General features: G+C 39.7%; 1 protein-coding gene across 8 annotated transcripts in view; it reads right to left on the reverse strand.

The window, feature by feature from the left end:
* Positions 1-6,731: 6,731 nt before the first annotated feature.
* The window catches only part of Nudcd1 (NudC domain containing 1), a 46,993-nt gene continuing 36,967 nt past the window's right edge, over positions 6,732-16,757 (reverse strand). For all 8 annotated transcript variants that reach the window (NM_001439945.1, NM_001130561.3, NM_001439946.1 and 5 more), the window contains 2 exon segments: positions 6,732-9,796; positions 13,673-13,832. In NM_001439945.1, coding sequence (NP_001426874.1) covers positions 9,504-9,796; positions 13,673-13,832 — 453 coding nt within the window. In that variant the 3' untranslated portion in view covers positions 6,732-9,503.

The raw sequence follows: 16,757 nt of genomic DNA on the forward strand, positions 1-16,757 counted from the left end.
CAATGATTTCTAGGGAATCTTCTCCTCCCGAGATTCTCTCTTCCATTTCTTGTATTCTGTTGGTGAAGCTTCTATCTACAGCTCCTTGTCTCTTCTTTTGATTTTCTATATCCAGGGTTGTTTCCATGTGTTCTTTCTTGATTGCTTCTATTTCCATTTTTAATTCCTTCAACTGTTTGTGTTTTCCTGGAATTCTTTCAGGGATTTTTGTGTCTCCTCTCTATGGGTTTCTACTTGTTTATTTATGTTTTCCTGGAATTCTTTCAGGCATTTTTGCGATTCCTCTCTGTAGGCTTCTAGTTGTTCTCTAAGGGAGTTCTTCACGTCTTTCTTGACTCCCTTTCTTTCACTCCCTTTCTTCCAGCATCATGATCAAATATGATTTTGAAACTAGATCTTGCTTTTCTGGTGTGTTTGGATATTCCATGTTTTTTTTGGTGGGAGAATTGGGCTCCGATGATGCCATGTAGTCTTGGTTTCTGTTGCTTGGGTTCCTGCGCTTGCCTCTCGCTATCAGATTATCTCTAGTGTTGCTTTGTTCTGCTATTTCTGACAGTGGCTAGACTGTCCTATAAGCCTGTGTGTCAGGAGTGCTGTAGACCTGTTTTCCTGTTTTCTTTCAGCCAGTTATGGGGACAGAGTGTTCTGCTTTTGGGCGTGTAGTTTTTCCTCTCTACAGGTCTTCAGCTGTTCCTGTGGGCCTGTGTCTTGAGTTCACCAGGCAGCTTTCTTGCAGGGGAAAAGTTGGTCCTACCTGAGTTTCCGAGGCTCAAGTGTGCTTGTGGGGTACTGCCTAAGTGCTCTCCACGGCGGCAGCAACCGAGAAGATCTGCGCTGCTCTTTCTGGGAGCCTCCGTGCACCAGGGTTCCAGATGGCGTTTGGTGTTTTCCTCTGGCGTCTGGATGTGCGCAGAGTGCAGTCTCTTTTGGTTTCCCAGGAGTGTCTGCCTTTCTGTAGGTTTAGCTCTCCCTCCCACGGGATTTGGGTGCAGAGAACTGTTTATCTGGTCTCGAGAACACAATTCTTACGAGACACATGGTTGCCTCACTCCTCAACCTCTCTTCAGGGAGTAAACCCTTCTGAATCATGCTTTCAAAGTCCTACCAGGGAGGCAATGAGAGCTGCTAGTTATATCTCTACCAGAGAACTTCAGTCATGTAAAAAAAAAAAATCTGTCATTGCATCTGTCTTCACAGTAGGCAGACTTGGCAAATAGCACCCAGGCTTTCCTGCTATCTAAAGGATTCATGAACACTGAGCTTATCAGGGAGTTTAGATGACTCCTATCCTGGTAAAATAAGGTGTACAGGCAGGCAAATGAGTGCTTTTAGGCCAAGATTAAACAGAGATTGTAAAAATACCTTACGGAAAATGCATCCAGAGAACTTATTTTTAAAAAGAAAGACAGGAACAAAAAGCAAGGTAAGAGGAAGGGGCCCACACAGTTCCATTTGTACTGCGGAACTATTACTAAAGGCTGTTGGAAGAGGGAGAGTGAGTATCCTTCAGTGATATGATACCCAAAAGTCTACACATGCTCTAGTAGACAGTCCTACTGTTCTGCATATACATGCAACACTAAATGGACTCAACAGGTTTAAAAGAAAAGAAAGAGGAGAGCACATGCAGGTAAAAGGAAAAGTGGTGTTGAGGGGCAGATGTAAGAGAAACTGGAAGGGATGGAAAGGCAAATAGATGTGACCAAAGCTAGTGTCATGTGGATGGATGAAAACAAAATAGTGCCAAGAGTTGGAGGACAGAGTTGAAAATCTAGAAATATGTGGGCCAGTAAGAGAGCTGAGCAGGTAAAGGCTCTATGTCAAACCTGAGAACCTGAATTGGATCCTGGGGTTCATATGATAGGAGAGAACTGGCTTCTATTAACCTACGCCAAGACAACTGCTATGCACTCTTTTTCTTCAGGAAATGTTTAAGCAATTTAAAAACAAAGCAAACAAGCACACATAAGCCTACAAATGAGCCATCGTCTGAAAGCAAGCTGTTCAGGAACAACTGAACTTTTCACAGTTCCAAGATATAATAACCTTTCAAAGCCTAATTAGGAACTATCCCACAGCTGGAGTCACAGCTCCTTCAGAGCTCAGGGGAAGTCACTAAAATGGAATTCATTTAGAAGCAATTCAAAAACCAGTGTTCATGAAAATCACAGTGGAAATTAACCTAGCCTACCATGTATAAGATAAGATCATAAGCTTCTAAAATCAGAAATGAAGTTTTCCCATGGGTTTGAGAATATTTATCCACTTTCCCAAAGCCCTTGTCCTTGAAGATACTGAATTTTGACAACTTCAAGAAAAGTTGCAAATACCAAAAGGAAAGCAATTGTTGAGACTCAACTGTGTGTCTCACACTCTGTGTATAATGCTAGAGTCCTGGAACAGAGATGAAGGCATCTCCATTAGAATCACAAAAACATTGACACATCTCAAGACACTGCCCAGTGCTCCTCTCCTGGCTATCCTGGTTCTTGGCACTGAAGGAAAACACTGATACGCTGCTGTTTGTAGAAAGCAGGCCTGAAAACTGGCTGGGTCCATCACACGCTAGACTACCTTGGCTCAGATCAAGGCTTCACCACTTACCAGTTGTGAAGCTCAGACCAGCTACTTATTTTCTCTTTAAGGTTGGTATAAAAACCGGATTGATGTATAAAGTGTTCTGCCTCAAAGTGCAGCTCTAAACGAATTTGCTCCAGTAGCCTTTCAAGGTACAAACTTCAACCTGCCACTAAATATGTAAGCTGAAGGTGTGCCCATTCATCTTATTTCAACATCTCAAGAGATTCTGCTATTGTTTCTGAAAGGAGAATTCTGCCTTTACATGGGGCAAGTTTTTCAAAGGAATTTATGACGAGTTTACAGAGAGAATGACTTAATTGTTTTTATATTTCTTCTACATTTTTCTCTAATCCTAAAAGGACGATTAAAGAGAAACAGGCACAGTAGTATTTCATTTCATGGTTCCTTTGCCACCTTTGTTGATATTGCCTATCTCCCTCTGCTTTGACTGCCTCTGCCATTATTCTGTCAATCCTCAGGAGCTCTTGGAAACACCTTGATTCTAGCCTTCATGCTGAACTAACTCGTCCCTCCAGTCCCTCTGCTGTCCATATACTTATACAATGTTTTTTTCAATTTAAACCCTTAAAACTTTTTTTTTTAATTATGGTAGAGAACAAACCTGGGCCCTTGAACACCATAACTTAAAATTCTAGACTTAACTTTTGGTACTCCCCTCTCATACGTTCTGTATTTTATTAGTCTATCATGAACACTCTTGTCCCCCAAATACCTTTGACTATCTTCATTGCCAAAGGCTAGATTCAGAATCACCTAGAATCAAAACCCTTTGAGGGTTTCCAAAGATGGGTGGCTGAAGAGAGAGGATCCACATTTACATATGCAGCATCATCCCATGACAGGCCCAAGAAAAGCAGAAAAGGAGAAATCCAGATGAACACCAAGATTCCCATCTGTTTCCTGGTCTACCCCAACGTGGGCATCCTTCTGCTCTACATTTAATTGCTGCTCCTGCTCCTCCAGGTCTGTATAATAACAGCCTGTATCTCCTAGTCTACAGCACAAAACCTATCCTCCTTCAGTTGTTTCTTGTCCCAGTGGGGAGAAAAATAATTATATACAAAATTGTTACTGCAAAGAGGAGATGCTGCTGTGATAAACATGGTTCATTGGTTTGTGGAATTAATGTTAAGGAGTTTGGAGCTGTGGTTTAGACAAGACCTAGAATGTTAAGATAGGGAAGCAGAGCTTATGGGCCATCTGGTGGGAGTCCAGGAGACTGCAATGCAAATTGAAATGCAAGGAGTTACTGGGTGAGAAGGGCACAGATTCTGAAAGAGGCTCATCACGGTGTATCATTCAGGTTCTCTAGAGGAACAGGATCAATATATACACATATCTGAATCAAGATGGATATATATAGCAGATATTAATTAAGCTTTTAAATAGTAATGATAGCCAAGTGACGACATCTCAGATGCCGAGAACATAGCCGTCAGTCCTTGAGGCTGGGCAACTCAACAGTTGGAATAGTCCCAGAATAGCTCTCTCCACTAAGGGAGAGTGACCAGTAGTTACTCAAGTCTACCAAGCACAGTGTCTCAATAGGCCCAGTCTGGTACTGGAAGCCTAGGAAGTTTCTGGAGAGCCACTGGTTGCTAGTCCAGGACGAAAGCTTGGAAATGCTGATTCTACTTTCAGCAAGGAACAAAGAGCAGGACCAACAAGAGAGCAATCAGGAAGGCCGAGGGAGCAAACAGCTGGCAAGACACACTTCCTTCTGTAATGCCCTTTCCTATCTGGTTGGCTAGCTGAAGGGGATCTGTCTTTACACACCAAGTGGCTTAGTCCTTCAGCTGGGGCTCTCTATGGAGGTGATTCTACACTGTGACAAGTTGACACTAAAACCAACCATTACAAAGAAACGTTTACCTGTGCACTGTAACATTGGATGAGGGTAAATTCAAAAGCAAAGGGCTACAATGTTATGCAGAAGAGATTTCAAGACAACTTAACATCCAGGTTATTGCTTACTACACTATGGATTTACAGTGAGAGAGAATGGAAGCAGATTTACAGTCTGTGAGAGGGAAGCAGAGTTGAGTAAGTGGGAAATGGGCCAAAGAAAGCAGCCTTAATCGGGACAAAATCATGGACAGAGAGATGTATATTGGCCAGGAAGGGAGCTTGAGCCTGATTAAAGCTGAGGACAAGTTCGGAAGCTACCTGTAGGTAACTTCTACAGGGGGCTGGCCATCAATCAAAGTCTTACAAAAATACACTTTCTCTTTTTGTAGATTAAAGGAGCCCCCAACATGCTGCATTTGGGGAACTTTTTAATAGATGAATATGTTTTGGTTTCAACAAAACTACATCTACAGGCTTAGAAACTATATGGCAGGTAAAGGACTGTGTGATCAACATATATTTAATTTCCCAATTTAATCGTGCAGCATATTGTATGTTAATCAGTTCAAATGATAACACAAAAGTTAAAAAAAAAACTTCCTTTAGTGAAGAAGAGAGATCTTAAGAACAGCAATTGAGAAGATAGTTCAGGGATTTGGATAGCTATCAACCGGTGTCCCATGAAAGACAGAAAATTGGGAGCTTACATGGGACACTGAAGGCTAAGAAAGGATAGAAAACATAGGACACAACAAAGACTCCATGAACAAAATGGCAATGCCTCTAAGTGAATTCTGATGATGTCTCAAGTCTCTGAGCACAGGTCAATCAAAGGTTTCAGTGCTTGTAGTGAGAGTGGAGGTGACCATCTCTAGGGAGCAGTTGTGACTGCACATACGTGTTGTTTAACAGCTTCCATTTTGAAAAGCATTGTGTTTTTATTTCCCTGCCCCAAACCTCTGGTTTCTCAAGACAGATTCAAGGTTTCAGATAGCTATCAATCAGTGTTCCAAGGACAACATAAAAAGTATAGTTCTTGCTATCCTGGACTCTGTAGTACAGGCTTGTCCTGAACTCAGAGATCCGCCTACCTCCAGAGTGCTCCCAAGTTCTGGGATTAATGGTGTGTGCCACCACCACCCATCAAAAAGCTTTGTTTCTTGAATTACATTTTTCTTTTGAATCTCAGTCAACTTTTAGTAGCTGTTAAATCATTTTAAGTTAGGTATTAAAATTTATCAAAATTCTAATTATCTCCAGATAATCCTAGTTTGTTAAATTTCCATTTTTACTAACTTTTCTTATAATGCAATGGCTTCTCAGTATACATTTTCTGTATTTTGAGCATCCTTTACATGGGAAGCCATTCTATCATTTCTAACTCCATGTTGTATCTGTATGTGACTGGATCCGTTCTTGGCAGCAGTATAGAGAATATCACTAAAAATAAGCCAGTGGGTACTGTGCAAATGCAAAAACCATGATGACCGTGATTTACTCAAGTGGGCACTTGACCCATTTAGGTTCACAATAAGTATTTGCTATAATCTTTGTAACAAAAATTTATTGGATATGACAGTGATGGTATTTAAAGACGTATTATTTGTCAGTGCACTATGGAAAAACTTTTCACAATATATAGCCAACTGAGAGATGGAACTCAGTGGTTGTAAGAGAAAACAGGCCTTGATAATGTCATCTACCACCTGCCAGTGTTCAGCTCTGTTTTTGGACTTCTTGGTAATATGAATTACTATGCTTCTTTTTGCCCAAGTCAGTTTAGGCCAGTTTTTCTATGTTTTTAAAAGAGGCCTGACTTCACGTTGAATTGTGTGTGGGTGTGTCTACAACTATACCCTCCACACTTGTTCTATTTCTGAGTTTATGAATAAGATTTTTTAACTCATTCCCAAATATACTTCTCAAAGATATATATATGAGATATGTATATACATTATATATGTATGTATATATATATGTGTGTGTATATATATATATGATAATGCACATTCTGTGACACCAAGAGGGATACAGAAAGTAAAGTTGGCAGAACCTTTTAATCTTGAAAATGTTCACAATTTCCCTATAGCCAAACCATACATCTTTATTCTAAACAGGGAGGGATTGTTCTAAAATAATATTAGGCCATTAAATTGCTCATTGCAAAACTGCATTCTGACAAAGAGCTGAATTACTTACTCAGTTTACAGCACTGGGCACCAACACACAGGGCTTTCAACTCTGTAGAAAGTATCCAGACAAGACACACACGAAACGCAGTGTAGAAGACAGGCAGAGTTTATTACAAGACAAAAAGGGCTGGTCTTGAGGATAAGAAGAGCAAGGACCAAAGCAGCTAGGAGGGCAGGGATGTTGAAGGTGAAAGTGGGCAGGCAAGCAATGGCCTCTCTAGACTATTGTACTGCCCTGAGTTTTTAGGCATATTTTATACTATTTCTTTGAGTCCCTAGAACAGAGGGCTTTCTGGACCCCTACTCCCTTACCAGGTGACTGAAAGGCTCACTTGGATTAACTCTGAAGGGAAGAGGTTGAAGCTCCTTTGTTCTTTATTAGAAACCCTCACAAATGGTAGTAATCTTGGGATCTTTTAAGCTGCGATCTCCAATCCCATTCTTTTGACTACTATTCAGAGTTCTAAGTTTGTGTATAGGCTGATTATAAAAGGAGGGACCATGCTCAATGATCTATACTGGTAGATAACTGCTCTACCACTGACTTAATAGAATTTCGATGTAGATTTCCTCTTTTTCTTACTCTTTTGTCTCTCAAGACTGCTGGCCTTCCTTACCTCTTTCCTTCCTTTAAGTCTCACTCTCTGTGCTGGGGAATGAATTCAAGAAGTCATATCCACTAAAATTAAAATTCAGTCAAAATTAAATTGAAACTGGGTGCTGGGTGCTCTGGTTTAGGAATTTTAGAATGCTAAGGTAAGAAAAATGTAACAAGGAATTCTAGGCCAGCCTGGGCTACATAGTGAGAACTTCCTCCAAACAGTGAACCTAGTCAAAATAGCACCAACAGAGTTAAACTTACGTCAATACGACCTAACTAAAAATAACCAGTTAAATACTGGCTAAATGTGTGTGTGTGTGTGTGTATGTGAGATATTTATATCACATACATATATATTACATATATATGTATCTATATATATGTTAATGAGTCTATGCGCACATATGTATGTGTGATGGTTTGTATATGCTGGGCCCAGAGAGTGGCACTATTAGAAAGAGTGGCCTTGTTGGAGTAGGCGTGTCACTGTGGGTGTGGTCTTTAAGACCCTTCTCCTAGGTGCCTGGGAGCCAGTAACCTCATAGCAGCCTTCAGATGAAGTTGTAGAACCCACAGTTTCTTCTGCACCATGCCTACCTAGACGTTCCTGTGTTCCTATCTTCATGATAATGAACTGAACCTCTGAACTTGTAAGCCAGCCCCAATTAAATTTTGTTCTTATAAGAGTTGCCGTGGTCATGTAATCTGTTCACAGCAGTAAAAACCCCACTAAAACAATATGAATGCATGTGAAGGTCAAATATTGACATCAAGTGCTTTGCTCATTCTACACTTTCTCTGATGAGATGGGGTCTCACAGAACCTGGAGTTCACTAATTCTGATAAACTGTGTGGCCAGCAATGATCTCTCTGTGTCTGTGGCTTAGTGCTGTGAAACATACAGCTATGTCTACTTGTTTTTCTTTTCTTTCCTTTTTTATGTATTCATATTTAATGTGGGTAACAGGGATCTAAACTTGGGTCCTTATGTGTATTTGGCAAGCACTTTACTAATAAATAGAGCTATCTCCTCAGAACAAATACTTTTTAAATCTAATTTGGTCAAGTATTTGTTCCAGATAGCCAAATACACATTACTACAGATATTGTCCACAATATAATCCTTTATCTCTATTTTCTGCCAATTTGAGTTCTTGAGTACATGTGAGGGTTCATGATCTCTAATGGTAATGTAAAAATAAAAACAGAACAATCCACAGGATTGGAGAAGTCTGAACCACAGATTTTATTTGTGGAGAAAAAATTGATGTATAGATAGAATAAACTGTTGGAAAAGTAAGGGGAACTTAGTGAGACAAATGCATTAATATCTATCCTATACGACTATCCCAACAAGGACTCTAATGTGCCACAGACCTGCTGTCTGTTTAGAGTTGGCCCTGGGACTCATTTTGTCCATATTTTTTAGCAAAAATGAGAAACAAAGCTAGCAAACTCTTTCACCCTGGTTTGCTTTTAGAGGATGTTTCAGTATCATGGTCGGAAGCAGAGTTTAGACTACTAGAGGACAAGAGACAACTCAGAGAACCATGAAATCCATAAGCCCTATGTTGTTTCTGTTTTGAGACAAGGTCTTGCTATGTGGCCCAGGATGGCCTTGATCTGGTAACGTTCCAGCTTTAGTTTCCCATGTGCTGGAATAAACTCGTAGACACCTGAGTTTTGTGGAATTTGTTATACAATAATGGAAAATGTATAACCTTTTCCAATGTGGTAGAGAAAATACATAAATGTCTGCTTACTATGAAACAAGGTTTATAACCAAATTTTGTCAGAACTGCTATATTCTTACAACTCTATGCAGACGCAAAGCAATTCTGTATGCAGATTTCAGCCCATTAATATACTTTTAAAATACTCAGTATTTTAAAATACTACTACCGAAACAACCGTACCAATCTAAACAATGAGCTAAGTACATGATAAATATTTTTATTTTTCAACACTGAATTGTACATGTTTCATATAAAAGTTGAGATTGGATCCTAAGGTTTTAAAAAATAACTGTATTTGCCAAGATCACCATATTTTTACAGAAGCCAGTGTTCTCTAAACCTGTAGCTTCATCTATCCTACAGCTTTTATAGATTTATAATCTATTCAATACATCTCCAGTATCCTTTAAAAATAAAACTTCATAAAAGATATTCTTATTCAACATGCCAAAACTTATCAAGTTATAGTACAACTGTTCTGCCCTCCAGGTACTATTGAATACCTTTTAGCCAAATGTTGTAAGATTAATTCTCCGTATTTACTTTTATTAAAAAGAGATTTTTGGTAGTGAGAACAAATAACCTCTCATTTGTTGCCTGAAAGCCTAAAATGGGATCATTGGTTTCTAGGCTTGTGACTTGCTGCTTAGCAACCTGCCCCACATGCCTGCCCTCCTTTCTGTTGTACAGCACTGTGGACATGGGGGTGGGCTGCCGGTAGATGAACACTCGGCGAAGGCACTCACACAGCGCTGCGTATGAGTAATTTGGAGCACACGCAAAAAACTTCTTGTCTCTCTTTGATGCTTGCACATAACCTGCCAAAAATACAAGAAAAAAAAACATATCTGTCAGACTGAAGAGAGAAAAATCACAATTTAACACTTAATATTCCATGGTATTCATCACAAATTTAAATATGGAAGTCACACAAATACCATTAACGACTAACAGCCAACAATGGATGAATTCAGCATCATTAATAACAGTGATCCACAGTTTCTTCTAAGACATGCAAAAATATAACTTTAATTCCTAAGGCACAAACACGGCTTCTGCTCATCAACAAAAGCACATTAGACTTCTGTTTAACTCTGTACAATAAAATAATAAAAATCTAAAGTCTTATTATACACTGTAGCTGTCTTCAGACACACCAGAATAGGGCATCTGATTACAGATGGCTGTGAGACACCATGTGGTTGCTGGGATTTGAACTCAGGACCTCTGGAAGAGCAGTCAGTGCTCTTCACCACTGAGCCATCGCTCCAGCCCTAAAAAAAATCTAAAGTCTTAAATACCAAATACATAAAAACTTTAATCCATAGTTTTAAAAAATAAAAAAGTAACCCTAGGAATACAATGACAAATTAAAAAACAAAAACAAAGCAAAACAGCTCCACATTATACAAAAGCCTCCCTCCTATGCCGATGGATCTGCATGAAGATAGCTATATTAGTGAAAGTAGTTTACAGTTTAAAAAAAATCCTCATATAAATTTTAATGACATTCTTTAGAGAAATGGGCAATATAATCCTAAAACTCATGGAAACATAAAAGACCCAAGATAGCCAAGGGAATCCTAAGCAAAAGGTAATGGCTAGGGTTACTATGGTAGTTATTGATCTCAAGTCATACTACTGAGCCACAGAACAAAGGCAGCATAGTATAGACACAAAAACGGACATACAGACAAATGGAATGGTGTGAAGTGGAGTTTCTCAACCCATGGTGTGGGTCAGGCACCTTTGGGAGTGGAATGACCCTTTCACAGGGGTCACCTAAGAGCATGAGCAAACAGAGACACTGTCACTAACAAACATTAGACATTCTACAGCCTTTGTAACAAGTCGTACTGGGAAACAGGATATCCACATGGAGAGGAATCACTTCAAAGTTGATCAAAAACTTTTAAGACCTGAGATTCTGAAACTAGTAGAGAAAAACAAGCGGTAACAATTGACAAGCAAAAGAAAGGCCTTTTGGGGAAAGACTACCCCAAAACTCACATACTGTACTGTGCAGAAGTAAAAAGGTAATGCACAGTCAGGAAACAAGGGAGCTGAGAAGGCAGCCTACAGAATGCAAGACTCTCTTTGCTTTCTGTATTTCTGAGAGATTTTATATCAAGAATATATAAAGAACTCACTGAATTATGCCAAAGCAAACAGTTCAGTGTATAAACGGGTGATGGAATGAACAGGTAACTTTCTCAAGATGAAGCACAAAGGTCTTGTACATTTAGAAAAATGTTCAGCATGTTAATGTGAAAATTCAAATTAGATCTACATTGACATTCTACCTGAGTTACTCAGGATGGCTGTTCCTGAGAAAAGAAAGGACAATAAATGTTGAGAAGAATGGTGCTGATGGGAGTGTGCACTGGTACAGACAAGACAGAAACCAGTACGATTGAAAAGACACCACTGCCATATGACCCAGTTTAGCTTGGTCATAGAATGGAAGAATCCAGAGATGCTTGCACCCAGGACAGCACTATTTACACAAGTAAAGATGTAGAATTAGCTTAGATACCCATCAGCAGATGAATACATAAAGGAAGTGTGATACACACTTGCATATTCACCTATAAAGAACAAAATTATAAACCACAAGGGAATGGATATGAATGGACATTACGATGTTAATGAAATCAGTCAGACTCAGACAAATACATCATGCATTCTTTCACATACAGACTCTACATAAACACACACACACACACATACACACACACGCATGCACGCACATGCAGACACTCTCACACACACACTCACTCACATGCACTATCACACAAATGTATGTAAGTACAGAGATATGAAAAGGTAACTAAAAGATGGCAATGTAGGAAGAGGAAATATAAGGAAGGAGACAAAAAAATCAATTTTCTCATGCAAACTAGATTTAAATATGTACATGAATATTTATATATTTACATATATGTCTCTATATATTCTACAAAGTGACAAAAGTCATGAGGAACAAGCGGATCAACACTGCTTTTAAAATATTAGGTAGGATGTGAAGATAGAGGGCTCTATTTGAGTAGATGAACATTAACTGTACAGGAAACTCCAACAGTAATATACATAATAACTTGAGTACTAGCTAATATAAAATTGATTCAACAGTTCATTTGCCAGAGCGTTTTGAGATTTCCATCTCAAAAGATGCGCAAGACTCTGCATCTAAAAGCAACCTGGAAGAACTTAGTTCTTCCTTAAGGAAAGAAGATAATTACAAAATAGGAAATACAGTAAAGGTTGAAATAATGTGGTTAATTAATCCATCAAATCTCTTAGTATTTCATGTTATACTTAGAGTCTCTATGAGGCAGTTTAGCTATAAGCGCTAAGTGACACATTTCATCATCAATTAGAGTTTTACATAAACAGCCTTTAAAACCTACAATTTTACATTTTTGCTATAGTAACTTGTGTTCTCATGCTAATTATGTTACCCAAAAACTTGTTTGCAGTGTCCTGCATGTAGGACTAAAGGAAGTCTATCCCCAATTGGTTCTGATTGGTTAATAAAGTTACCAGTAGGTTGGGATTCCTAGGCAGTGACCAAGGAGGGAGGAAGAGGGGATCCCACTATGAGGAGAACATAGGAGACAGTCCACACCAGAAAGGTGCAGGAGGGTGAGACGGCTGACAAGTAGGTGCAGGGGAAGTGGCTCTAGGAGGACTGCCCAGCAGGGTCCAGGGCAGCAAAGATAAAATATCGATTTAGTAAGTATTAACTCAGGAGTATCAGAGGGAGTGTGTGTTAGCCACATGGAGTTAGGCAGTGGCCCAGCCACTGAGCTGTTTAAGGTATGTAAGATATAAGGCTGTGCATGTGTGCCTTTCAGGAATCCACAACATTGGGGCAATAGCTAGAAGCGTGTGTGCACTCCCCAGGAACTATAGAGTGGATTAATATAATACCACAACACATTTTTGCTGCCAGTTTAAAATAAGCTTTAAATAAAGCAATAACTATTGCTAATTCACATAACACAACTCCCATAAAATATTACATAAAATCAATAACAGCACAGTCTATAGTTATACTTTACAATTTTTTCAAGGTGTAGTTTTAAAACAAGCATTTTCTTCTTTAGCAAATACATTCCATTTGTGCATGTCCTTTTCATGACTGTCTCACTACCATGGCCTCTTGCTTTCACTGTGGCTTGGACTTTGAGTCAGACTTTTGCTACGTTAACTGTGGCTAGCCTCAGACTTGTGCCTCCTGCTTCCTCCTCAGGCAGTGGGAATGCAAGTGTGCACCGCCAGGCGTGGATTCCTTTGCACTTTAGTTCAATGAAGTATGTCTTCCCTAAACAGTGGGCATGACTGTACAGCACCTGAGTGATGGTTTTGAAGAGTACTTTGAAGAGATTTAAATACAAGTTGCTGTATGGCAACAGCAAAGCTCCTGCTAATACTGACGTATAAAAACAGCTGATGAGACACAGTCACATGGTTACACTGCCACTTCCATGTGCTTTCTGTAGTGTCTTCTGTGCAACTGTCAGAACAGCTTCTTCTTTCTAGTCTGACAGTTTAAGGGAGCACAGAAGACCAAACCATAGCATGAACCAATGAAGGTAATGTAATCAATGAAGGGCTCAAATGAAAAGGCAGTTTTAAGATGACGACTCCTTGGGCATACAGGAAATGCTACTGGGGAGAATGCTGCCTACCTAGAGCATTGAAGGTTGCAATGTGCTCCCACATGTCATCCTGCTGGCTGCAGTGTGGTTGCCAGAGGAGAGCATCCACATCATGGCGCAGACAGAAGCACGGCATTTCTTTAGGGTCCACAATGACTGAGAACAGGTACTGGTTGCTGCCAAGATTCACCTAAAGTGACAAAGATAAATTTAGCCGAAAGCTAGTAATAAATGAAAATAACTGACATACACCATCATCTCCAATTATCTTAAACTAACTTTTTTTCCCTTCATTCTTCCAAGTATACAGTTCAAGCCAGCCTTGTACTTGGTAATTCTCTTGTCTCAGCCTAGAATTTTACACCTGTACCATTTACCATGTCTTGCTTGTTCTACATTTTGAGGACTTAACTGGGTTGATTCTTCAGAAAACTCCTGAAAGAGATGTTTCTGTTTACATTCATTTAAAGCTCAAGTAAGCAGTGGTGCACTGTGACTTAGCTTGTCCAAAGTGAGGGTGGTTTTAAGCTGTAGATATGAAATCTTTGTTCTCAACCAATATGCCAGCTATCCCTTAAGGTTAGTAGTTAGTTTAACATATGACATGAAAGTACCAAAAGGACAAAAAGAACAGTTTTAAACCACAGAATATAAATGTTAAACTTACAAATGTTAACTTGTGAATATTACCAAGAATAAGTAACAGTACTACAACTTGTGGGTATACTCTTTTAACAGGCATGGGCTAAGTATTAATCTCCCCAGCTCATGACGAGCTGTTATCTTCATGTAATAGCTGAAAGTACAGCTTTGAGAGTTTGAGTAATTGGTTCTAGCCTGTAAGGGAAAGACACAATATTGGATAGAATCTCAGATCTACCTACCAATTACTCCACTGTGCTCCTGAATTACAGTATTAATAACAACAATATTGTTAGTAGCTGTTATGGCAATACTGATGCTTGAGGATCTCATTCTACTACAAAAACAATCATTTGAGACTCATAGTTGGATCCCACTTACAGGAAGCTGCTTTAGTAGAGCTAGGTTGCAGCCATAGTCTTCATCAGCCATCTCATTATTAAGAGCTTTCGATATCAACAGAAATAACATCAAATGTAGGTGCTAGGTTTAAGGTTAAACTTAGGGTGTCTAGTATGATAAATGATAACTTGATTCTATACATTTCACAGTCCAACAGAACAAAATGTTGGCTGAGAAGCTGAGACCTGACTTGTACTCTGGCAGTAAAGTCCTGAAAGGCTGTACTGGGAGGATCATTGGTTCCCTAAGGCAACCTGGGCTCTCAGACTCCAAAGGCAAAGCTTCCCACTTCATGAGAAAAACACAGGAAAGCAGGAGTTTTAGGTAGGCCAGGAGCAAACTCCACACAGCAAGGATGGGCTGGCGTGTTCTCACCACCTCATTTCTTCTTTCCCTTGCTATGGCCTGTCAGTGGCCACGTAAGACTTGTTTTCCAAGTCGTTCTAAAGAGTAGGTCTGTTATGAAAGCCTCAATGGATCCAGCCCTGCTTCAGTTCTTGCTCATCTCGGCTGTTCCTCTGGATTCCCGAGGGCTTTCCCAGAAGGACAAACCCGACAGAGGTAATGCATGGGTGAACTGCAACAGGATTTTCATAAAATATGCCTACTTTCATGAGCAAAGTGAGAATTAACATCACTAATTCTGTAGCTAACTCATCCACCAGCCTCCTGCGCATGACTAGACCACAGTGCGAAAGGAAGAAATGAGCATAAACCATCACCTAAAGGGATAAGCATGAGAGAGTTCAGCTGTGCAAATTAGAGCATGCAGGTGGCAGTCTCTTGGCACAAGCTCCTGCTCTGACTGGACACTTCCTCTTCTGCCACTTACTGATCTATACATGTGCTACACAGTATGTCAACGTGCTACTGATTACAAGCCCAGAAACTCCACACTCTACCTGTTCTGACTCCTCCTGTCTTCTTCCACACTCTGCTTATTCCCCTAGACAGACCAATCATCACCTGTTCCTGGAATACTTATTCTCACAGTCCTAGGAGATCCAGAACTCTAAACATTCTTTCTTTCAGTAGTATATTTCAGTAAAATATACTGCTACATTACTGTTGTTGGGTGTGTAGGCTAAACACTGTCATCCAGACCACCCACACTATAGGTCTCTGGAACTTCTGAACATTTCTTTAGATAATAAAAAGATATATTTAGGATTTTCAGATGGTGTGACTACCCTGGATTATCTGAGTGAACCCAATGTATTCTTAAGTTTCCTTGTAAGAGGGAGGAGAGAATGTCACGAACATAAAGAACAGAAGTGCAGAAAAGGAGGGTGACTACAGGATTCTACACTGCTGGTCATGTGGCTAAAGGGATGGGACTAAGAGCCAAGTAATGTAAGCAACCTTTAGAAAGGAGAGAGGCATGGAAGGAATCCTCCCCCAGAACGTCAGAAAGCAATACAGACAGACAGATAGACCTGACAAGCCATTTTAGGACTTCTAACACTCAGTGACACCAGATTTTTTTTTTTTTTTGCCACTAATTCAGGCCACATTTTAATAGTAACAGTAACCCAAGATAGTCACCATGTTACTAAGTATCTTGAGAATCTTGAGAAGTGAAAGTCTGTCTTGTCTCTAAAGTCTGTTTCCTTTAAAAGTATTTTCCAAGACTCTATACTTAAGTAAGAGAATACTATAGTCCACTTTACAGTTAGAAAGACCACAGACTTTACATGGAATATCTAACAACCAACTTCTTAAAGAACGTTGCTGGAGGGTTCCAGGGTCACTGGTGCACACAGGTTTCTGGACTGTCTGTTCTGCTCTCCACACGCGGATACCCACCCTTTCCCACATCATCCATCTCATCCACCCTTCTGTACTTTCAGCAACACAGCAAACATGCTATGGGCTATCTTAACTGATGAAGAAAATCAACTCTACAATTCCTTTCTGTTTTGACTAGTGTTTGTTCTTTTCTTCATATGGAAGCTTAAGTGATGTGACATGTGATGATATAAATTTTCCTTTCTGAAGGGGTGTCTCTACCTGTGCTGGATGTCATCTATACTCAATACGAAATTCCTCTAGGACTCATGAGCTGCTGAGA

The sequence above is a fragment of the Rattus norvegicus genome, chromosome 7 (assembly GCF_021556685.1).
Source record: "Rattus norvegicus strain SHRSP/BbbUtx chromosome 7, alternate assembly SHRSP_T2T, whole genome shotgun sequence".
NCBI classification, from domain to species: Eukaryota; Metazoa; Chordata; class Mammalia; order Rodentia; family Muridae; genus Rattus; species Rattus norvegicus.